Below are 24,320 nucleotides of genomic sequence, written 5' to 3' on the forward strand. Positions count from 1 at the left end.
TAGGAATTTAGGAACCCTGTAAATCACACAACCAGTCGCATAAGTGACGTCTCTCCCACTAGGCCATGTTGGTGTTGGTGTGGCGGATATTGTGCGAGAGAGATGTACAGTAGTTGATTGAGCAGTTTCACAAAACACTAAATTACTAAATTTTACATTTCAGTTTTACGACAAACTGCGGCTTTGACATCTAAAGTTATCTTTTGAATTGAGGAAAATCATGTGTACTTCATGGCACAATTAAAATGGGATTAAAAAAATAGTCTCGCCATTCACCACCATTCATATTTTTTTCGAGGCTGGTGCGTAGCTGAAGCAGGAAGTAGGCGGTGACAGACTCTGGTACAACCAAGATGATAGAGACATGTCTGGGAACGCCCACAAAATGTTAAACGGCTGGCGCGCGAGTGGGGTAAAACCGCCGATATATCTCATGGGCTGACTCACCAAAAGACGGTGCTGTGGCTCTAAACTACATGTTTGGGGGTTCTAGAGCAGAACACAAGACGTCTGCTCAGATGTGCGTTTACTGCAGTGGTTAAATCCCCGATCGTGTCTGCCTGGGCTGGGATATCAGCTAAATTCTAACTTTGCTGAATGGATAGAACGGGGGAATTTACCCGACCATGACCCCGCCCCCAGGCTAACCCAGCGTCTATTGTGGGCGTTCCTAGAGCCTGTATGGGCGTTCCCAGACATGCGGACTGTCTCTATCCTATTCTAAATCAAATCAAATCAAATGTAAGTACAAATTGCAATTTATAATGACATTGCCTTTCAATAATTTAATTCTGAAGAAAATCCACTTCCTCAACTGGCTGCATTCAGTTCACTTTCAATACAAAGTCCACATCAGCTTTACCCCCAGAGACGTCTAAGGAAAAGACAACTTTACAGTTTGTCAAAAAACACTGTATTTTAATAGAACTGCAGTAATGTACAGCAATGGCAGGAGGAGGATTGGAGCAGGGGGAGAGTTGAAGGGGAGAAGTTAAATATTCAGCGACGTTACACAGACATTGACACGAACAGACTCAAAACACGAGGGTGCCGGTGACGACCACAATGTCGCAGTGGAAGTCGCTGCTCTGCACATCAGAGCAGAAACACCATCTTGGACCAGCGGTTCCCAAAGCTGGGCGACGTCGGGGCGTCACGCCTCGGAAGCAGATCTTGGGAGTTGTGGCAGCCCAGAGGAAAAAAGATGGCTGGGAAGCACCGTTTTGAGACCCTGCTGGACCACTGGGTCCTGGCTGACATCTTATTATACTTGAAGAGCTATCAAGTATCACTGTACAAACTACCACACCCCCATCTTTGAATCTGCTGATGTCACTGTCCAGTCATCGACTCAATTTATTTCTAGTTTTTCAATATCTGCATGTGTTGCATTGTTTCTTCATTTCGGGGCCTGCTCTATTGGAATGCACAACGCACAATTGCTACCTTTTCGCATCACTGATGACATCACTGTCACTGATGATCTCACAATGCCTCTTACATCATCAATGATGATGTCATTGTGACATCATAAGTGATGTCATCAGTGACATCATTATTGACCAAATCATCTTATGACATCACTGATGATGTCATAGGCACTGATGTCAGGCATTGTGACATCATCAGTGGGACAAAAATGTTAACTGACAGAGCCCACTTGCTCCCATTTATATACTGATGATGATGATATAATAAGGATATAAAAACGCTGTCCAGTCCTTGAAGGCGGCATTCCTGGTGGCCTACACTGCAGCCAGAAAGAGGGCGCTGTGGTGCAACATGTCATCGACTGAGCAACAAGATGTCAGACCCCATAAAGTCAAGATGTGTTCTAGAATTCAGTGATTCTCAAAGTGGGGTCCTTGAGGGGGTTCCAGGGGTCCCCCAGCAAAAAGGGGAATCATTTATTTTCACTATCATTCCATCCATAAATAACACAATGACAGAATGTATGACTGTTTAGTCATCGGTTTCATACACTTTCTGTAATAAAACATCTAAAAGCAAAACTCTTATCAGATGGGGGATCCTGGGACAAAATCTTATCAGATAGGGTCCGTGGACTAATTTGATTCAGTTTAGAGATCCTTGACATGAGAAAGTATGAGAACCACATAGGAACACATACAGTGCATCTCCAAAAGAATCAGACTACATTGTTTTGCTTTGTGTCTGACTCAAGCTCAATCTGTGCACGTGTTGTACTCTCCATATCCTGACTGGACAATACCGACTCGCCAGTTTTTTGTGCGAGGGTGCGGCTTTTCTGGTGTTACCGTGCATCATTCATTTCTGGGTGACAGCGAAGGTGGCGGCAAAAACGGCCACCTGGGTTCCTCAGTCTCTCTCGGACAGAGCCATCAGGTGAATGTCCATGTCAGATTCTGAGAGAACCCTGGAACACACAGACACACATATTAACACACGCATGATGGGGGATTTATTATGCCAGATTTTGCATGCCCATAATATGTAGAGAAACCGCACCCATGTGAGCACTTACTATGGTTTTACCCATGCTTTTGGGGAACTTTACTTCCAACAATGGTTTCTTAAAAAAATAAAAAAAGGACTGTGGCGCATTCCTAATCTTTGCATGTTTTTAGTATTAAAAGCACCAAAAGTTAACATTTCAGCTTTTAGCACCAGGATGCCGATGCAGGAGTTCAAACAAGCTGCAAGCGGCTTCCCCCAAAAAACCTGCTGTGTGCTGCAGGGCCTTACTGATTTCACATTTAATGATCTGTTATCCTTGCCTCTTTTGAACTTATTCAACACTTGAACATGTTTTACAACAAGGATCAGATTGCTCACTTGTGGCTGAGGACATTTTCCCTCTCACTCACCTGAATCGAGGTTCTTCTGTAGTGATAACTCCCACCTCCAGCTCAGAGGGCTTGAAATCGATGGCCAGAACGGTCGACAGACAGGAGATGGCGGTCTGTTTTGGGACGAAGGGGGAGACGAGAGGCGAAAAGGTTCAGCATCAGAGAGAAAGAGACATTTGGAAACAGAAGTGAGTGAATGACAACTTGTGCACGCATGAGTAACCCAATGTCAGTTTGGGTTTGCAAGTATATCCAAGTGTGTTTCTGTACTGTAGATGTGTGTGCATTCTTTTATGCTGCAGTTATGTAGCAGTATATGAAAGACTCATAGAAAGAAAGACTCACATACCACTATTTAACAGACCAGTTTTTGCTGAGTCACTATTTAACAGAGCAGTTTTTGCTGAGTCACTATTTAACAGACCAGTTTATGCTGAGTCACTAGTTAAAGAGATAGCTGTGTTTTGACATGGGGTTGTATGAGGTACTTATAGTCAGTGGCCTACCCACAGATCAGATTTTGTGGTGGCATGGCTCCCACCATGACCTTTCCTGTTCGATCGGCACACTTCCACATCTTATAAAGGTGCTTCCATCCTGGCTTATTAGGTATTCACAGCGAATGTTGGGAATACTATTGTTTTAGTCTAAATAATTATATTCCTGGTGGAGAAAAACAGCTAAAAACCTTCAGCTAATGCAGTGAATGTGAAATAAGCTGGGAATTAAATTCCTGCTAATTAAAGCGACCATTTGTAGAATTTCCCCATATTCCCCGATTTCCCCAGTCAACTGATCATATTCCCAGACTCTTCCTGTCTGGAGTACAGCTCAAATGTCCATGACATTCCAACCAATACGGCTTTCTTTAGGTCTCACTGTGATAATGTGTCTACCAGGTTTCCCCATGAGTTTGAGAAGTCTCTCTTGCAAAAGAGGTTTTTAATCTCAATGAGACTAACCTGGTTAAATAAAGGTCAAAAAAAATAAAATAACAAGGGCAAATTCGGCCCCAGACCACGTGCGGCGTGTGGCAACCGCGGGCGCAGGCATCCCTGGGTTGTGGCTAGATGGGGTACAGCCATGGATGGAGTGATGTGAAATTGTAGCAATTGTTATTATTCCATGTAATTTGTGTTAATTCTTGCATAGTGTCATGACGAAAGAAAAGATACAACAGGGTGAGATAAAGGATACATCCCGCCAATATTCAAATAGCCTCTGATAGAGTGTGTGTGTGTGTGTGTGTGTGTGACTGTGTGTGTGTGTGTGTGTGTGTGTGTGTGTGTGTGTGTGTGTGTGTGTGTGTGTGTGTGTGTGAGAGAGAGTGAGAGTCTCCCTCTCCAATGATGATCACAGGTACCCAATATGTTGCATGCATTTCTGATCACCAATACCATTATTATTATTTTTATTTTTTTAGGGCTTTATAGCATGAATGAGAGGGGCAGCTATTATTGTTTTTGTAAAAATGGCAGCACTCAAAGCATGCAATAATACAGTCCACAGCAACTAAGATAGGCTACTAAGAAGGGCTAGCCCAAAATGCCCGGGTTAAACACATTACACTGGCCACAGAGAGATGACTTCTACTAACAGTACCCACAGGTAAGTTTGCCGCCCACAGTAAAACCCTCAGACTTTTGTTCCTCTCCTTTTACGCACAACATACAGGGGCAAGGAGGGAATGATGCACGCAACATGAATGAAATGAGGGTTAAAACTTAACTCGCCCAGCTGGCGAGATACCTCCGAAACCGTCCCGACTCCCCGGGTAAATGATGGCTTTTGGTCGGCGGTGCTGATAACGCACCTGCAACGCCATCCCCCCAAACGTCTCCTCCCACAGCAGCGGCATGTGTGTGAGTCAGTGTGTGCTCGTCGAAATGAAGGTAGCGTCCCAAGCAGGCGGGGTCAGGCGTATTGAAACACCCCCCCCACCCCCCTTCGGGAAACGAGAGTGAAACTCACCGAGCGTCCCCGAGAGTGAAGCGTCCTTTTCCTTCTATGACTGACTGAGTGATCCTCATTGAATTTCTGGCGAGTTGACCAGCGTGCTCACGCACGTGGTAAAAAGTCTGGTGTTACATGTAGACTCTACATGTCTACATGTAGAGTCTAGGGGCCCTACCTTCGTACGGCGCTGCCGTTTGCGCGTCTCTTATTGCTATCTTCCCTGCGTCTTAAGCTATCGTCTGCCTCCACCATCCAGTTTTGCGCTGGGATCTAAGCCCAGACACAGGTGTAGGCGTGGCCCAGGCGTGTCCGTGGGCCTCTAGCCTATTATCTGCCTCTCGCAAGTGTCATTTTGCGCTCTGGCGAAGATACCGTCGCTATGTTCCGAGCGTAAACAGAGGTTTGGGGGTTCTCGCCTGCACACACTCTTCTCTCCTCAGAATGCCACGTTGATTTTCAACTATAGCCTACATTGCAGTAAAAACACACCTTAATTTAAAAATGAGAATTCATTTGTTATGGTTTTATTAGGCTACATAATTCCTGACCATACAGGTCTGTGGTGTGAGGTAGATTGCTTTTGAGAAAGTTGTGACGGTGTTGTGCCAAAAAGTGATTTGCTGCCAGAAACTGATTTCGCTCCGTGGGACCGCGCACAGCGCTGCCTCTCCCCACCCTGTGAGCCCCATGGCCGGCCCAAAACACCCAGGGCACCGACCCACCCCCATCACCCAGCCTGCCTACCCGGCCCAGCTCCCACCTTCTCCGGGGGAGACCCTCCTCCAGGACCCGGCGCACTAGCCGAACCTGCGCACCCCACACTTAAGCACCCCCGCCACACCCTCGTTCCCCTAATCAAATTCAACACGCAAATCACTTTTTGGCACAACACCTGTCCGGCCAGTACAGTAACCTCTTTCCCTGCAATTGCACGCATGCAAGACCAGCTTCTCCACAGCGCGGATGGCGTGACCGCAGTCAATGGCTTAACCAGAGTGGACAACTCTGACATAGGCTATTGAAATAGGCTAGAATTAAAATATCACACATTCCTACCCTATTAACACGTTCACTGCCATTGACGAGATATCTCGGCTTACACAATCCAACGGTTGACTGCCAATGACGAGATATCTCGGCTTAAAAAAAAAAAAAAAAATTTTGACGGTGGGACGTGGATCCAACCCTTTTACGTCTCCTATACAAATATTGGAGGTATTGAATGTGTTTAATCTATTTTACCGACCCACTGAGTGGCGACATGTCTCTCCAGAGTAGGAAGAGGCGAGCCAAAACTGCAGGGAAAAGCGCGAGGAAGCCGTTCTCATACTGTAAAATGGATGGCGAAAACGCTTTCGCTTTCACACTGACGCACAGCGGTGGCAACGGTGGGGGGTTCCAAGAATAGACTGGGTGCACACTTTGAAACACGCAGCATAAATAAGCGCAGAATCGCAAGATCTTCATCAGAGCTCTCAACTGAAACGCCAAGAAACGAGCGAGCCCCATCCAGCGAGCCCCATCCAGACTGCCAGGAAGCAGCCAGGCAGCAGCAACTCGTTTGTGACAGACCCGCTGCAGAGCCAAGGGGGGCGGAGGAGAACGCCCACGGAGGGAGGAGTTTGAAGCAGAAGGGGGTTTCCTGCTGTTATGGAGAAAATTACTGTTCAAAACTATTGTTTAGATGTCTGACGTCTTACTGATGCCAAAAATGAATGGTTAAAGTGACTGTTCTATCGAATTTCACAAAAAGCCGTTTATCTCAGAATAAATTTTCAGACGTTGAAACCATGCTGTATTCAACTGCTAATGCTTACATAACTACTAAGTCTACAAACTAACTCTTTTAGACAGAGAAAGCACACATTCTATTAGTTCTTTTGAGATATTGTGTGTTCACAAAATCCTAACAGAAACGAATCCTCGGCTCTTGAAAGATGAGCCAGAATCCTCAAAAAAAACCTTGGCAGAAGCTAACTACAGTATTGAAAAACGGCTGGCAGTGAATGTGTTAAAGAAACGCATATTTTTAAATGTGTATGTTATAGCATATATGAATGAAATGTCTAATTACAGTAAGCGCACGATTTGGGACATCACTGTGTAATTGCGCGGCGGCCCTTTGTGTTTCAAATGGATCGTTCCATCAGCATCAATTTTTGTTATGAATCCGAACTGGTTCATCCTCCAATTCTCTCGTTCTCTCCCCCCCCTCTCTCTCTCTCACTCCGTTTCTCTGCTTGCACTCAGCAAGAAAGAAGCTGCTGTCACAGACGTGATGGCGGTGACGCTGTGGCTTTTAAGGGGAGTGATCTCACCTTGTGAATACTGTTTTGGGCATAAACACACCTATGGAGGTTTGCGCCGAGATGACGCGAAGGGCAGCGGGCCGACACGCCCACAATTAGGGCTTTGCGAGGCGCTATTCCAGCGCGAAACAGGCATTAACGCAAAATGACCGCCGTTGCGGAGATAGGGCCCTACATGTCTACATTGTTGTGTGTGTGTGTGTGTGTGTGTCTCCCATACCTCTATGGTTTGTTCATAGGTCCAGTCCAGTTTCTTCTTGACCTTTTTCTCCAGGAAGCTGGTGGCTTCAGTCTGTTTCACTCCGGCTGCAGTGGCCTTAAAGCCACAGTAGTAACCGGCTGGATCACACTTATACAGCAGAGGACCCGTCTCCTCATCCACTCCTATCACCATCATAGCTGAAGGAAGGAAACCAGGAAACAAGGGGGGAGGGGTGGAAAGAAATGCAGGATGATGAAACAGTGCGTTGCCCAAACTGTATTCTGAACCACAAACAGTGCGTTTCCCAAACTGTATTCTGAACCACATACAGTGCGTTGCCCAAACTGTATTCTGAACCACAAACAGTGCGTTGCCCAAACTGTATTCTGAACCACAAACATTGCGTTACCCAAACTGTATTCTGAACCACAAACAGTGCGTTGCCCAAACTGTATTCTGAACCACAAACAGTGTGTTACCCAAACTGTATTCTGAACCACAAACAGTGTGTTACCCAAACTGTATTCTGAACCACAAACAGTGCGTTGCCCAAACTGTATTCTGAACCACAAACAGTGCGTTGCCCAAACTGTATTCTGAACCACAAACAGTGCGTTGCCCAAACTGTATTCTGAACCACAAACAGTGCGTTGCCCAAACTGTATTCTTAACCACAAACAGTGCGTTGCCCAAACTGTATTCTGAACCACAAACAGTGCGTTGCCCAAACTGTATTCTGAACCACAAACAGTGCGTTTCCCAAACTGTATTCTGAACCACAAACAGTGCGTTGCCCAAACTGTATTCTTAACCACAAACAGTGCGTTGCCCAAACTGTATTCTGAACCACAAACAGTGCGTTGCCCAAACTGTATTCTGAACCACAAACAGTGCGTTGCCCAAACTGTATTCTGAACCACATACAGTGCGTTACCTAAACTGTATTCTGAACCACAAACATTGCGTTACCCAAACTGTATTCTGAACCACAAACAGTGCGTTACCCAAACTGTATTCTGAACCACAAACAGTGTGTTACCCAAACTGTATTCTGAACCACAAACAGTGCGTTACCCAAACTGTATTCTGAACCACAAACAGTGCGTTACCCAAACTGTATTCTGAACCACAAACAGTGCGTTACCCAAACTGTATTCTGAACCACAAACAGTGCGTTACCCAAACTGTATTCTGAACCACAAACAGTGCGTTACCCAAACTGTATTCTGAACCACAAACAGTGCGTTACCCAAACTGTATTCTGAACCACAAACAGTGCGTTACCCAAACTGTATTCTGAACCACAAACAGTGCGTTACCCAAACTGTATTCTGAACCACAAACAGTGCGTTACCCAAACTGTATTCTGAACCACAAACACTGCAGATGTTGATGTGGATTTTTAAATTTCTGCATCTGAGAAGAAAATAGAATGACCAAAAAAATACACACACCACAAGGCTATGACTTTGACTATACCTGAACGTTGTGAGCTCCGGTTTAATTTCCAGACCCGTGCAGACCTCTACACCAAAAAGAAGAGGGATTTTTCTCTCTTACACACACACACACACACACACACACACACAAACTCCACTCACAGCAGCCTAGCGGCCTCATCTCAGCGTTCTGTGTGTAGACCTGGGAGATGTCAGCCATCCGTTTACACAGCATGTCCACTGGAATCTCATAGCCATACTTATACTTCCAGTTAGCTGCCTCGTACCGCGCCCTCTGGACCTGAGATCTGCTGTCCGCTGAGAGAGACACAAAAAGCATTTCACACAAATGAGTGAGTGAGTGAGTGAATAAGCTGAACGCAATCAAAGCACCTGAAGTGATTACAAAGGTAATGTCTGACTTAATTGATATGGCTTCAATAACTAAGAAAGGACAGAAGCTGAAGGTTTTGACCACTTGTCTGACCAATAGTTTTTGCTATATGATGAATCTGCAACAGACGGGTCTTTTCTTAGCCGTCAGAGAGGCAACATGTTTCATACCGTTTTGAAACGGATAGGTAGTTTAATTGAGTCATGTGATCCCTGTGATGCTGAAAGGAGAGTAGGCACCAGACTAATATTACACACTGATTGTATCTCTGTAGCTCTGAAATGACATCCTATTTATAATGAAGGACACGTTTCCAGCTCCTAATAAGAACAATGGCAACAATCAGCCAACATAGAGAAGGGCATTGACTTACCAGTCATGCCAGACATGACACAGCCGATGCTCTCTGTGATTCTGAACAGATGTGTGACTGTAGAGGAATCCAACAGCTTGTCCTGAGGAGACACCAGACAAAGACATTTCCAACAGAGCACACTGACAGTGAGGATGTGATGTAAAGAGTGAATAGTTTACAAAGACTGAAGCGTAAGCATTAGAAAAATCTGAAATATGATGCCGCTAAATCACTATCTATCTATTAGCTGATTTATTGACTAAGAAACTAGTGATCAGTATGTGCGACAAGAAGACCATGCATCACTTCGCAACATGTAAACAAAATTTGACATGAACAACTTGTAAACGATAAGTTGTTAAAATGAACTCAATTTGATCTACTCTTTGTTCCTTTGATCTAGGGGTGGCCCCAAATTGTCGACGTCAACGATTCATTCGAAGGAGCCTGATTCGACTGCTAATCTCAGAGTCGCAAAATGTGGTTATGAAACAAGGATCATTCCATTCCAGCTATATGGGGGTGCTGAATGTCTGATTTGACAGAGAATTGCTTGGTTTCTCCCAATGGATTGTGATATATAGCCTATGTTGGTATGAGTATCAGCCTATTAATACCGTAAAACCAAGTCCCAATAAAAAAATCACACCCATGTGCTGAAGCGGCGCAAACACATACAACACTTAACCCATTTCGCTCGGGTGACATCACTGATGACATCACAACTGCCTGATGACATCACAGTCAGCAAATGCGTGACATCATTTCCAGTTAAGTGACATCACTTCACAAACACCCTCTTCCTTGTTGCCTCAATCCAGACCCAAATCTCAGGTGAAATCACAGTTGGGCAAATGAAAATGCATTCAACACACACACACCCACACACCCACACACCCACACATACCTGCCCGACTGACATCACTTCCGTCACAAATTGTGGCTAAGATAAGATCACATCATGAGTGCCTGATGACATCACAGTTGTGCAATTGTGTGACATCGGTGACATCACTCGCCAGATCTCGCGAGACTACATCTCGTGATGTCACTCAACAGCACGAGATGGATTCGCCCAGGTGACTTCAGGTCACTTTTCAGGTGAAACATCTTGTGCTCATACACACAAAGTCACTTATAGAAGCGGTTGCACCGCCGCTTAAAATGAAAAACAAATCCAACCAACTCATGCCAATGGATTTTCTGATTTCCAGATAGTCTTATTAAAAAAATTAAAATAAAAGAATAGTCAAATTTTCGTATTGAACAGCCAAATCCGATTCGACTGACAGAATTCGGAGTCGGGGACAGCCCTTACTTTGATCTACACTATGTTCCTATTAACAAGACAAATGCTGCTCTCTATGTTATCTGTACACGCAGTGCTGAAGTGTGGGCCTTGGAGGTACTGCAGGAGGGCTGCGAGTGGTCTGCCATCACTCCCGATTTTCGCAGGCAATCAAGAAGTTAGATGAAGTACCAACCACTAACCTAAAAATAGGGACAGAGCTAGTATCCCATTGATTTTGGCCTCCCGTTTGGAGGTGATTCGTTGGACCTCGCCATCTTGATTTTTCGTCAGCAGAGTGGGAGGGAATGGGTTGACTCCTTGAGCAGCTCACGTGAGATGGGGGTTTCCCAGACCCGCAGCTCCACCTGCTATTGGTCGGTGATCGGCAAGCTGTGCGATCACTGGACAGGCGATCTTGTCAATCACCCCCTTTTATATCATCTATTTTACTCCAAACGGGCGAGTTATAGAAAAAATCCCCCCCCTACAGTTGTTATGAAAAGGTTAAATTAGCTATATAGACCAAAACCGTGTTTCGCCCCTAACTGGAAAGATGTTTAATCCTGTTACAAAGTCGGGCATTTTAACATGGGGACAATGCCTACTGCCCCCGCCCCCCAAGTGGCCATTCGAAGAACTACAGCTTTTCAATTCACTTCCGCATCATCAGAGGTTAGCCACTGGTACCAACAACCAGGTCATGCTAGCTTGTCAGGAAAGGGGATAAATACACACCAAATGTAGGCTAAATTTTGGCGAGGGAAAAACTTTCAAAGGGGTCCCTGGGCCTCTCACCAAGATATCTGAATGAAAATGGGTACATTATTTACCCATGAGTCTCCCCTTTACAAATAAGGTAGCATTTTTCACAGCCTAAATAGCATTAATAGCTTGTGGATTCATTCTTCTTTTATTTTTTCTGTTGTTGCTCATCACATTTTGTCTCAATGTGTTATGCACGCAAATACTTCTGATGAGTAAGGGGCGAGAAATGTTAGCAATCTGGCTTTTGGGTATTTTGCCCCAATTTTTGTATGTGGATGGATTATTAATTATAACGCCCAAGTTCACATGCTCTGTTAATGAAATAAAAAATATATAGGGAAATACTTCATCTTAGTCTCATGTGTTGATCAGAGTTGTGATAAGAGTTGGGTGGGCTCAGGAAGATTTTGAGATTTCAAAGTGGGCCGCGGCATTCTTAGATTGGAAACAGTATAACAGCTTGGTAACAGCTCTATAGTTTTTGTTGTCTCCAGTGGCGGTGAGTGTAATAAAGCAATCTGTGTGTGACGCATGCATTTTATGCTACATGCTAGTTGAAAAATCCAATGTGATCTTCTGTGGTTTTCTTACTGATGGAGGTGAGACAAGCACCCCTGTCTCTGTCACCGCTTTCAGACAGACACGGTTCTGGTTCTGGCTCTGGCTCCGTTCTGGAGTCTCAGAACCTTGGTGCTTTCTGGCGAACCAGCCCGTGTTCACACCAGTTTAAGCGGAACCAAAGTGGGAGGACATTATTCGGTAGTCCTTCATTTTTATTTTTATTTTTTAAGTTTATTAATTATTTGGTCTGGCGTTCGAGTGAACCCAGCCTTGGCCCTCTCTTCTGCAAGTTCAGCATATGACTTGCTCTTTCTTGTACTGCTTTCTAGCTTTTCTTGAGATTCGGTAGATGCCCAAATCGCCACTAAACATTTGGTTTCCTCAGGAGACCACTGCAAATTATTTTTCTCTGTGTTGTCACTGCCTTCTTCTCCTTCCTGCTCGTTTTCACAGCCTAGAATGAGACACGCCCACTGATGATGTCACGGTTCCCAAGGAAAACCAACTATTTTTTGGTTCCGCTGAGAACCAAATTTTCAGGTTCCGAACCAATTATTTTTTTGGTCTGAACGCGCCGGCCAGTTCAGATTAGGGTTCTGGAACCGGAACCGGCACGGAGCCCTGCCGGTGTGAAAGCCCTATGTGTGTGTGTGTTTGCGCGTGTGTGTGTGTGTGTGTGTGTGTGGGGGGGGGGGGGGGTGTCAATGGTACTGACTGGGACTTTCTTCTGTGTGACGACCACAGCACAGTCCTTCCCTCGGACAGCTACCGAGGTCAGTCCTCCCTGGTTGATGGCTTTGAAGGCATACTCTGGAGACAGACATGGAAAACAACATTAGCTGCAACAGTACTCATCTATACAGCCTGTAATGGGTCAGCATTTAGTTTCACTTGATAGAGTACTAGTGCATTTACTGAACCCAGGTCAGCCATTAACACAACCAGTCCATGGTTATGATGACTTGCAAAAGATCTGCCATTTTATAACTGGTTGTTTTAATCATAGTATGTTTAGCTGAGCCTGGGTCCCCCGAGCCCAGGGTATTAACTTGTTTGCAAATTATTTAACCTACATAAACCCTATGTTAACATATGTTAAGTAATGTTATGCCTGAGTTATTTTGTTGTAGGAGTTATTTTTCTAGCTAACTGTTAACACTGAATGGGCTAAGGGCTGATAGCTTGCTTAGCTTGTGGCTAGCCTGTGGTGATGACAGAGCAGGTCAGTACTGACCGACTTGGTAGAGTCTTCCCTCCGGTGAGAAGATGGTGATGTGACGGTCAAATCCCGCAGTAGACCCCCGAGACATAGCAGCTGGAAACAACTGAGGTGAACCGCTGTCAAATAAAGCTGAAACTACTGCAGTATATTAGCTGCCAACACAAGAGAAACATGGAAAAGACCCTCCCCGGAAGTGTTGTCTTCTTCTTCTTCTCTGATTTTAATGGCGGATCGCAACCAACGTGTATATGTGCATACCGCCACCTACTGTAACTGTGTGTAATATCAGGGTTTTGCATACCTCATATTATATAAAACTAAAGAAAATGTTAAAAAGAAAGAAAAGAAAGGGGGAAACACTATATCTTATGATCTAATCCAACATAATATGCAAATGCGAGCCCGCACAGCGGTCGAGCTGCAGGGCTCGCATATACCATAACTTGGAATTATATAAAAGGGAGCATGTGTGCATGGTTTGTTTCAAGTGGGCACTGTTTGTTTAAATTTTTGTCCCACTGATGCCACAATGTCTATGACATCATCAGTGATGTCATCTGTGACAACATTATTGACCAAAATCATTTTATGACATCACTGATGATGTCATAGGCATTGTGACATCATTAGTGATGCAAAGTTGAGCAAATGTGGGCTGCGCCTGCCAATAGGGCAGGCGAGGCCACGCAGCGCCCGAGCTGCGTATGCGAACTGCAGGGCCAGCTCGGGAAGCTGCAGGGCGGGCGAGGCCACGCCGCGGCAAAATTAATGAGCCTGCGCAGCGGGCGAGCCTAGGAATCGAGCGCGTGTAGCGCGCAAGATGCCTAGTTGTATATGCTGCTCTATATTCCTATTGTCTTGTCTGTAACTTTTTATGCAGCTGTCTTGGCCAGGTCTCCCTGGTAAAAGAGATATTTGATCTCAATGGGACCAACCTGGTTAAATATGGGTAAAAACATTTTTTAATAATTGACAAATCAATAAACTAATAGGATAAGAAGAAAATAACATTTATTTTTAGGCTACTACTATACAAATGTATTGTGCCTGAAAATCATTCTTGCTGTGACGGGACATTGAACCAGGGCCTTCTGCTTGAAGCGGTCTCCCTTCTCACCACCCTGCTGCCCCTTTGTATTGTTGTGATAACATAGAATACTATGTAATAATCATCATCATCATCAAACCTTTTTAGGGCCGGCAGCCGGGCCTATATCATCCCCTCTGTCGCCGGACACATTATGCACGACTCCACACACGGTAATGTCTCCACGGCGGCCGCCCCACCTACCCCTGGCCCCTTCTGTTTCTCCACCGGAGTCTGTGTGCTGCAGCTTTGCTGTCTGTTTCAACTCCCTGTGGGCATGCCAAGTCCGCCCTCCCCTGTCTCACAACACTCCACTCTCCACTCCACTCCTCTGTTCAGCCGACATGCAGTGTTGCCAACTTGGCGACTTTGTCGATAGATTCATCTACTTTTCAGACCCACGTGGCGACTTTATTTCTCAAAGGCAACTAGCGACAAATCTGGCGACTTTTTCTGACCATGGGAAGCAACGTTAATGTGTTGAATCTCTACGGATTTTGCCTGTAAATTGTGTGTGGGGTGCTGCTGGCTTTTCCTCCCTCCCGCCCTCTCTGCCTTGCCTGTCTGTGTCTAGTGACAAAGCTGTCCATCTGTAAAACGATGTTTACACAGGCAAAAGGGACACAACACATCCACTTGCCAAAGCATCTCTCCAACAGACGATCTGACTAGTACAAAGTGTGACAGTTTAGCGAATGTGATAACGTCAAGTCAAGTGAGTGTGATTTATTTTGTGAGAAGCAAACTTTTTTCAGCGTCGTTTGACGAGGCGAGCGCCTAACCTCTGCCAAGGAGGTAGGCTATTGAGTCATGACGGTGTTTAAAAGAGTGATATGAGGTTGCAAACTGTATAACGTTAGCTGTTAAAGAAATCACATACACTAAGTATAAGGGACATCAGATTACTGCATATTACCGTGTAAAAGCTTTAATAACACTGAAAATTATTTATTTATTTAGAATAATCCATGATTAATGTTATACTAATTGTCAAAAACTCACCTACATGTATGAACAAACAAGAAAACACTTGACACCACATACCACATAGGCCTACTGTACATTTTATTGTGAAAAATAATACATACATAACATTAACTGTAAATCTGGCACTTAATGATGAAGCTCAAACTCAGGATTATACTAAAGTAGAAACGATTATATTCTGCGCTCTACTGAACACATTTTCTCATTTTCTATTTAGTCAAATGAGATGCCAGCAGAATCAGCACCAACTCAGTTGAGGCAGCCTTCCCCAGATATCTTTGAACACCACAGAAAGTATGATGAAGACTCAAAACATGCATTTTAACTTCCATGTTCTTCTGTCATCCATTATTACACGACTTTTCCTGTTGTTTTCGCCACATGGGTGACGATACCATGCCGGCCCTATGCCAGGTGTCGACCTGGCCTTGTTTATATATATTCATATTTTAAAAAGTATGGGCTCTGCCATCGTGTTTGTTAAACAAATATTTTATTTACAGGTCCACATTTACAATCAAAGTATGATTGAGGAAAGGAAATTGTGATTGAGGAGATGATCTAGCACCAAAATGTGATGCTTCCAGTTTGTGTGTGTGTGTGTGTGTGTGTGTGTGTGTGTGTGTGTGTGTGTGCGCGTGTGTGCATGTGTGTTCAGTGCTTCTTGGTAAGGCACAGCCATCTCTGTGGTACTTCATAGGTGCTCCTGTCCGTGTCATCATAGGGAATATGCCAAGAGTCTCCTGCTGTCTGGACTATGGTGTCGTAGCTGGGAATACTCTGAAGCGCGCGCGCACACACACACACACACGCACACACGCACACGCACACGCACACACACACACACACACACACACACACACACACACACACACACACAGAGTCAGTGACAGCCAACATTCAGCTAATTAAAAAGGCAGCCATGTGTTATGCTTAGCGGTTTTAGAAATGTAGATTTGATACTATAAGTAAAGTACCATATTTCCACTAAAAGTGGCTGGTACTGGCAGTGAATTAGAAGCCAGGTTTCTGATAGTGGCCGGGGGCGAAAGGAAGGCCAGCCCCAAATACAGGCCGGGGGAAAATGAAAAGAAAAAACAACGGTAGACACTGGTAAACTCCTGGTGCCACGGGCTTCTAATTTTTATTAGCATAAAAGCTGGTGTTTACGGCAAGACCATTCTCTCTTGGACTTCCCTACGGCTGTGCAGCAATCTCTGACACAGGGGACAATCGTTGCCAAGAAACTCATTCTGCAGGAATGGAAGTCCCCCTCTCCACCCTCTTTTCAGCTATGGTTGGCGGACATGATCTCTGTTATACGGATGGAGAGACTCAGGTTCCTGAGGACCAACTCACTTAAGAGATTTCTAGTTGTTTGGGACCCGTTTCTGGCCTACCTTGATGAGGTTAGGGGTGACGGGTGATTTGCCCGGCTGGTCTCCCATAGACCCCCTTGTGTGCGATCCACACTGTATCTAAGATACGTGTTCTCCTCCCTCTTATGACCCTCCACCCCTCCTCCTCCTCACCTGAAAGCGGACCCTCCTGCCTGGCACCACGTGTCCGTCCACCACCAGCTGGTGGCCTCTCTGCCACTTGAAGAAGAGCCGCCTGGTGGCTGGGTGCGGCAGGCAGGCCTTGTGGTCCCTCATCAGGTCCCGGCTCACAAAGTGACAGTGGTTCCCTGAATGCAACGCGGCGTACAGCAGGAAGGGGTCGTCCTCCGAACTGACAGACAAGCAAGTACAGATGTGAGGTAAGTGCTTTATACCAGGCCGTTATTGAAAATAAGAATTTGTTCTTAATTAACTTGCCTGATTAAATAAAGGTTGATGATGATGATATATATATATAAAAATACACATGTGGAGTACAATGCGCTGTGAGTTCACGTTCTTTCTTCGAGGGATGCACGATGATATCAGCATGTCATCGGTATCGGCCGATAAAGGTTTAAAAGGAACATTTCTGCTGATATGACAGGCCGATAAGATGATGCTTTAATTATGCCCAAATGCTCCATGCTTGACTAAATGCTAAATACCTCTTTTCTTTTTAGAAAATGTGACATAAATACAAACATGGCATGGTTTACATTAACATAAGTTGAAGTAGTTTTCTTATTTTGCCCAGTGAATGAGTACATTTTGAAAAACATTGTATTCATGTCTCTATCTGCCAGGCCAGCGGTCCCCGGTGTTAAACTGTGCTGTTGGCAGCTGCTCACTCACATGTTGTCAGTGAAGAAGCAGTGGGCTTTCTGTTGGATCAGAGCCATGTTGTGTCGGTCCCAGGACCTGGAGGGCCGCAGCATGTGTCTCCTCCCCAGAACCAGCACCGTCTGGCCCTGACGCTCCAGCTCACACACCACCCCCAGCAGCTGATCACACACACATACACGCACACACACAGACACGCGCACACACACAAACACACGCACACACAGACACAAGCATGCGCACACACACACACAGAATAAATTTGGGGTAATGGAAGAATCTGCTTTGTAAGTCCCTGCCTATGCCACTGCTCAATGACCATGTGCAGTTTCCTTGGTCAACCCACCGAGGAGAAAAATTGATGCAGACAGGCAGACAGACAGACAGGCAGGTATATCAATATATCAATCGAAAGAGCAGCAAAACATAAGTTTATTTATATGAAAATGCTGGCATTTATTACTTTAAAAACACAGCAAGGTAGTGAAATATGTTGATCTGTCTCTCTGCTCTGTATCCCCTTCTCTCTCAAGGAATTTCTGCTGATGTAAAAAACAGTTTGAAGCACAGACGGTTTAGAGCAGAGAGACAGACTGACAGTCAACTCGGCCACCACACACAGACGTGTGGGCAGGCAGACAAGTAGGCTAGGTGTTGCAAAAATAGGCCAGGAATAAAGATCAACTCCCCAACTCTGCATGCATGCACGCGCGCGCACGCACGCACGCACGCACACACACACACACACACACACACACACACACACACACACACACACACACACACACACACACACACACACACACACACACACACACACACACACACACACACACACACACACACACACACACACAGAGTATGGTTAGTCATAGCACAACAGGCAGAAAAGCCCCAGAGTTGGACAGACACAAAAGTAGGAAGAAACTTCTAAAAACTCAACTTGAAAACTCCTTCTGAGTGTCTATGCATGTACAGTATGTGCAGTGCACACACATACAGGGTAGACAGGTAAATTCTTGCTTTCTCTCTCATTTCTGCCTTAAAGGGACAGCTCACCCTAAAATCCAAAATACTATTCCCTCTCACCTGTACTGCCATTTATCCATCTACGGTATATCATTTTGTGTTAGTTGCCTGAGTTTTGGAGATATCAGCCGCAGAGTTTCCGCCTTCTCTCCAATGCAATGGAACTGGATGGCACTCGGCTTGTGGTGCTCAAAGTGCCAAAGAAATACATTTGATCAAGTCAACAGCAATGTCTCTTTCCAGAAATCATGACCCCGTTACTCAAGATAATCCACAGACCTTGTTGTGAGCAGTTTCATGGAGGAACTATTTTCTTTTGACCAAACTACACCCGCTAGCGGTTAGCTAGTCCCTACATTCCTACATGAGACTGCAAAAGAAAATAGTTCCTACATGAAACTGCTCACAACAAAGTCTGTGCATTATTTTGAGTAACCGGGTCATGATTTCTGGAAAGAGACAATGCTGTTGAGTTTTTCAAATATATTTTTTTGGTGCTTCGAGCACTACAAGCCGAGTGCCATCCAGTTCCATTGTATTCAAGAGAAGGCAGACATCTTTGCGGCCGATATCGCCAAAACTCAGGCAACTATCCCAAAATGATATAGATGGATAAATAGCACTACAGGTGAGAGGAAAAATATGTATTTTGGATTTTAGGGTGAGCTGTCCCTTTAAACATTTGGTTATCCCCTTTCAAATTGCAGTGTGTGTGTGTGTGTGTGTGTGTGTGTGTGTGTGTGTGTGTGTGTGTGTGTGATCAGCTGCTGGCATCACCGTCTCTGACTGCTTGCCCTTGGTGAGATTTGCAACATTGAGTCCATCTACGACTACATCAAATGGTGGCTTCTTCTTCACAAAGCTCTTGAACGTCGCCAACTCCTTCATGAGAGAGTGAGGGAGAGAGAGAGAGAGAGAGGGAGAGAGAGAGAGGGAGAGAGAGAGAGAGAGGGAGAGAGAGAGGGAGAGAGAGAGTGAGCGAGAGAGAGAGAGAGGGAGAGAGAGAGAGAGGGAGAGAGAGAGAGGGGGGGGGGGGGTCAGAGATCAGTGGAGATGGGGGCAAGATAATAAAACATCTCCCCCTGTACTGTTAAAAACAACAGTGTATCCCACATGTTTTGGGCACCAGGGGCACGGTGGCACCAGGGGCACGGTGGCTCAGTGGTAGAGCTGTCGCCTCGCAGTCAGAAGGTCCTGAGTTTGATTCTCGCCTGGGACACTGTGGGCGCTGTGGCTGTGTTCCCCCCCATATCTTCAGTGCCTACTGCCCAGGTGGGGTATCTCGTCGTAAGGGCCTTTCTGTCTGTGTGGAGTTTGCATGTTCTCCCCGTGCTCCCCCAGGGGGGTTCCTCCGTATAACCCCCCCACTAAAAACATGCAGAAGATCAGATCGTCATCGTCATCCGACCAGTGACGACAACATCCGAAGTCGGTCCCCGGGCGCTGTACGAGAAAGCGACCACTGCTCCTGGCCTGCCCCAGGAGGAAAGGACAAAGCCAGGATGGGTTAAATGCAGAGGACAAATTTCACCGGCCACCGTCAGCATGTGTGTGTTGTGGCCCTCCGTGCATGTGTTGTAGTGTGTTGTGTGACAATAAAGACGGGCTGCCGTCTGAAAATCGTTTAATCGTTTAAATCGTTTAAAATCGTTTAAAATCGTTTAGCCTCCATAGTGTCAGTTTGATAGGAGAGCTAATTGAGAAGGAATAACCATGAGTAATCCATGTATATTGAAGCATGATGACTGTGCTTTACTCAGACTTGTAAGAAGTTATGTAAGGATGAATGACCTCAGTGATCATCATGAGGCAAACAACCACCAATATAAACACAAATTCAGAAAAATAGAAAATCCCCTAAAAATCTCTTATCCTTGTTGAATCCGTGCACCAACGTGTTAAATGTCAGTTTTCCCTCTATTTCTCTGGCTCATTCAAATGAATAGCAAGTAAAAATATGAACGCTAGACACACTAGTCAAGCTGCGTGAGTAGGTGAGTAGTTTATATTATAACCCCAATGTTAAAACTAAGTGGAATACCGGTATTGCTTTAAATATTGAACCTAGACTGATGTTTACAAGCTATTAGCATATTAGCTTGAAGCTAATATGACAAAATGTGACTATGTGTCACTCAAAAGTCAACTGAGTTTCAGGTGAGACTCACAATAGCGTGGAAATGAGTCTATACTGTATACATATTCAAATGAGTCTATACATATTCAAATGAGTCTATACATATTCAAATGGGTCTATACATATTCAATGTCTGAGTCAGGGTTACTGCAGACCCATTTCTCACCCACCTGACACAATACCTGCTACCAGTGTGGTTTCACACTGGGGTGGGGTAGAGTGTGTGTATGTGTATGTGTATGTGTATGTGTATGTGTATGTGTATGTGTGTGTGTCTGTGTGCGTGCGTGCGTTGGGTGGGGGTTATTCCAGAGAGAGTGAGGTAGGGGGAGGGGAGAATGTAGAGCACAAGATGGCCGATGGAGGACGGGTGAGGGATGAGGGATGAAAAGAAACGAGTGAGAGAAAGTCGGCAGAGAAAAAAGAGAATGAGAGAGAGCATGTGCGAGTGGGGGGGGGGGGGGGGCAGAGAGAGTCCAGTATAATTATCCAGGGACTTTCCAGCACTGATATGTGAAACCAGCTCATTGTGCCACTGGGGAGGGATAATATGACTGCACACACGCACACAAGCATTTACGCATACGTACATGAGCGTAGTCTCCCACATGTGTGTGCCATAATCACATATACTATAATATTATGAAAACTATCATGCACTATATTGAGATTTCTTTCTTTATGATGTTTGATTATATTTTACTTAGCCTACTTATATGTATATAGCACATATTTCCTATTTAGTAATAACAAAACAATAATAAATAAATAAATTGCCAACTATTTTTTATTATCAATTAATAGTTTAGACAATAAAAAAATTGGAAAAAAATACAATTCTCTGGTTCCAGCTGATTAAATATGAATATTTCCTGGTTTCTTTAGTCTTCTATAATCTATATGATTAAACTGATTATCTTTGACTGTTGGTCAGGACAAAAGAAGACATTTTGAGGATGTCATCTTGGGCTTGGGGGGGAGAAGCGATCAATATTTGTCACTATTTTGCATCATGTTATAGACCAGACTAATCGATTAGTTGAGCTAATTAAAATAATGGTTATTTGCAGACCTAACTCTTTACTTCCCTGACAACAAACACTACCTATACCTACTGTATGTGTAGAGGTATGTTCGAATGGAACTTGTTTGGAACTTATGAGCCTTTTTGTGATTGGATATCCCCAATGCCACGCCTCCTTTTGGCCAGTGGGTGTGGAAAGTTCATCAGTTTGTCCTTGGCCCATGAGCAGCCTTTTTGCAAAGTTTCGTGGTGTTAAGTGAATCCGTTTGGATGTTAGGCGCCTTTTTGTGATTGAACATGCCCACTACAGCACCCCCTTTTGGCCAATGGGCGTGGAAAGTTAATCACTTGTAAAGGTGGCCCATGACCAACCTTTCTGCCAAGTTCCGTGCAAATCCGTTCATAACTTTTTTAGATCCTGATGATAAACAGACAGACAGACAGACAGACAGACAGACAGACAGACAGACAGACAGACAGACAACTCCGTGGCAGAGGTAACAAATCATTGAGCCTATTATATTCTTTGTCATGCATTTGTTGACTGCAAGGTGTACAGGAGCAGTTAGTCGTAATCATAGTAGAGTAGTCTGAGTTAGACTTAGTTTCAGATACTCTATATATGCATTTTATTTAGCCCCATTTTTATTTCCTATGACTGAACTGTTGTATTGCAGTGAAACATATTAACGTATTAATTAAACATATTTTAGGCTGCTTTCTCACTGGGAACGATTGCTTTCGTTCCGTTCTGTTCCGCACTTGGGAAAGATTGCCCCTCCCTCCCCTCTCCCCCGCTGGTCAGCTTTCACATTACAGCATTTCTTCCGCGCTCGCAAATGGAACAGAATGCACTTGCGTCATCAACTATGCCTGGAGTTTATCGTCGCCCGTTTGTTGTCTATGTGGTTCGGAACGGTTGGCTTTCACACTCGAACAAGCGGGCGCAGAACGGGCACGCTAAAGCGCTCCCCAGACCACCTTTTCAAGTGGATCCAGTGGATCCTGTCATGGTTCCCCGTTGCGCACCCAGGCGCAGAACGGAACGTCAAATGTTCTGAAACTGTGGTCAATTTGGGAACAAGTGTGCTCGGGAACGGTACCGGGGCGCCAGTGGGAAAGCACCCTTACTGAACCAAAGTGAGTTAAAATAACACATTAGAAGACTATTCTTCACAGGGAAATGAGTGTTGCAGCTAATTCTTTACATAGTAAAACAAGGGAGCGGGAAGGTGGGTGCTGAGGGTGCTGCAGCACCCCTGGTGGCAAGAGATGGGATTTTCGAAATTGTTGGATTTGGCTGTCTTATGTTTATACCACCAACAAAATGCATTAAAAAAACAGTTTGTGCTTCCCAGCTCTAATCTTATTTCATATGCTCTCTCTTCAAAAGTGTTTGATTTTCATCATAATCTGGTTTTCCATAATAATAATAATAAGTTCAGTGTTTATGCCTGTGTTGCTGTCTGTTGTAGTGTAAAACAACTAAAGGGAGAGCAGGTGCTTACATGAAAGTGAGTGAGAAAAGGAGAAGATACTGAATAATGACATCACAACAGTATAATCCTAATGTTAATTTAAAATTAAATATTCTTCTAAATATGGATGAAAGTCCAAAAAACTTAAAATTTTCTTTACAGCACCCCCTACTTAATAATAGTTCCAGCGCAGCTGTAGTAAAAAGACACACATGGCTACATGTAAAGCTTTGACTGCTTATTGATTAGCATAGTGCAGTGATTCCCAACCTGTGGGCCGCGGCCCCCTGGTGGGCCGCGAAGGTATTGCAAGTGGGCCGCCAAATCATTTCCAAAAAAGTATGATTTTTGAAGAAAAAAAAATCTATTTTTTTTTGGAAAGATTTTGAAAAATCATACTTGAAAAAGTATGATTTTTGTTTCTTTGATGTTATTGCTTTTGCTTGAATTGAAGTTTCATCTTTACATCATCTTTATATTGGGTTTGTGTTTATTTGTAACCCTATCGATTTAATGAGCTTTCTTCTGATATTTGGATTTTGTTTGGATCTGATATTGGATGTCAAATTGTTATGAGAATGCATTTTTCCATTGTTGAAGGATACCGTTATTTATTAATCATTTGTTAATTAGCCTGTTACAGACAGCCCCTTGCTTGTCATTTCTGACATCTGTGTGGTGCTGATGGACAGCTCCTTGAATGATTGGTGTGTGTGTGTGTGTGTGTGTGTGTGTGTGTGTGTGTCTGTGTGTGTGTGTGTGTGTGTGTGTGTGTGTGTGTGTATGTGTGTGTGGACAGCTCCTTGAAAACTGTAATACTGAAGGTGTTGCAACATGTTACAGGTGCTGTGTTAGTGACTGTGGAGCTTCCAACATGTTTCTCCTGTATTCAGTTCAGTCCTTTATGTTCAATTTTCAATAAAAAAGTGCTCTGAGAACGCATTATATGGCCTTTGTATTTATGGGGTCGGAGGTGGGCCGCGAACATTTTTGAGACATAAAAGTGGGCCCTGAGTTGGAAAAGGTTGGGA

At 44.5% G+C, this 24,320-nt stretch overlaps 2 protein-coding genes across 2 annotated transcripts in view; both read right to left on the reverse strand.

Annotated features, from left to right (window-relative positions):
* Positions 1-784: 784 nt before the first annotated feature.
* Positions 785-13,515, reverse strand: psma6a (proteasome 20S subunit alpha 6a). Its single transcript, XM_083632653.1, has 7 exons — positions 13,338-13,515; positions 12,819-12,913; positions 9,505-9,586; positions 8,900-9,055; positions 7,317-7,495; positions 2,850-2,944; positions 785-2,398 (listed from the first exon to the last, which is right to left on the reverse strand). Exons 1-7 carry the CDS (start codon positions 13,411-13,413, stop codon positions 2,341-2,343), a joined length of 741 nt encoding a protein of 246 aa, XP_083488779.1. The 5' UTR covers positions 13,414-13,515; the 3' UTR covers positions 785-2,340.
* Positions 13,516-15,662: 2,147 nt separating this feature from the next.
* prorp (protein only RNase P catalytic subunit) overlaps positions 15,663-24,320 on the reverse strand; it is a 24,976-nt gene continuing 16,318 nt past the window's right edge. Inside the window, exons 7-10 of the mRNA XM_083634251.1 lie at positions 19,428-19,532; positions 17,634-17,782; positions 16,932-17,130; positions 15,663-16,179 (exon numbers count right to left, since the gene is read on the reverse strand). Of these exons, the coding sequence (XP_083490377.1) occupies positions 16,054-16,179; positions 16,932-17,130; positions 17,634-17,782; positions 19,428-19,532 (579 nt within the window). The 3' untranslated portion in view covers positions 15,663-16,053. The remainder of the gene's footprint in view (positions 16,180-16,931; positions 17,131-17,633; positions 17,783-19,427; positions 19,533-24,320) is intronic.

Source organism: Poromitra crassiceps, assembly GCF_964638095.1.
Source record: "Poromitra crassiceps genome assembly, chromosome: 3".
Taxonomy (NCBI): Eukaryota; Metazoa; Chordata; class Actinopteri; order Beryciformes; family Melamphaidae; genus Poromitra; species Poromitra crassiceps.

Bases quoted from the DNA above. Each gene is read 5' to 3' on its own strand.
- psma6a (XM_083632653.1), bottom strand. From the start codon at position 13,413: ATGTCTCGGGGGTCTACTGCGGGATTTGACCGTCACATCACCATCTTC. The intron at 9,587-12,818 runs GTCAGTACCATT...GTGTCTCCTCAG, and splicing joins TCACACAGAAGAAAGTCCCA to GACAAGCTGTTGGATTCCTC. The intron at 7,496-8,899 runs GTGAGTGGAGTT...TCCTTCCTTCAG, and splicing joins GATGAGGCCGCTAGGCTGCT to CTATGATGGTGATAGGAGTG.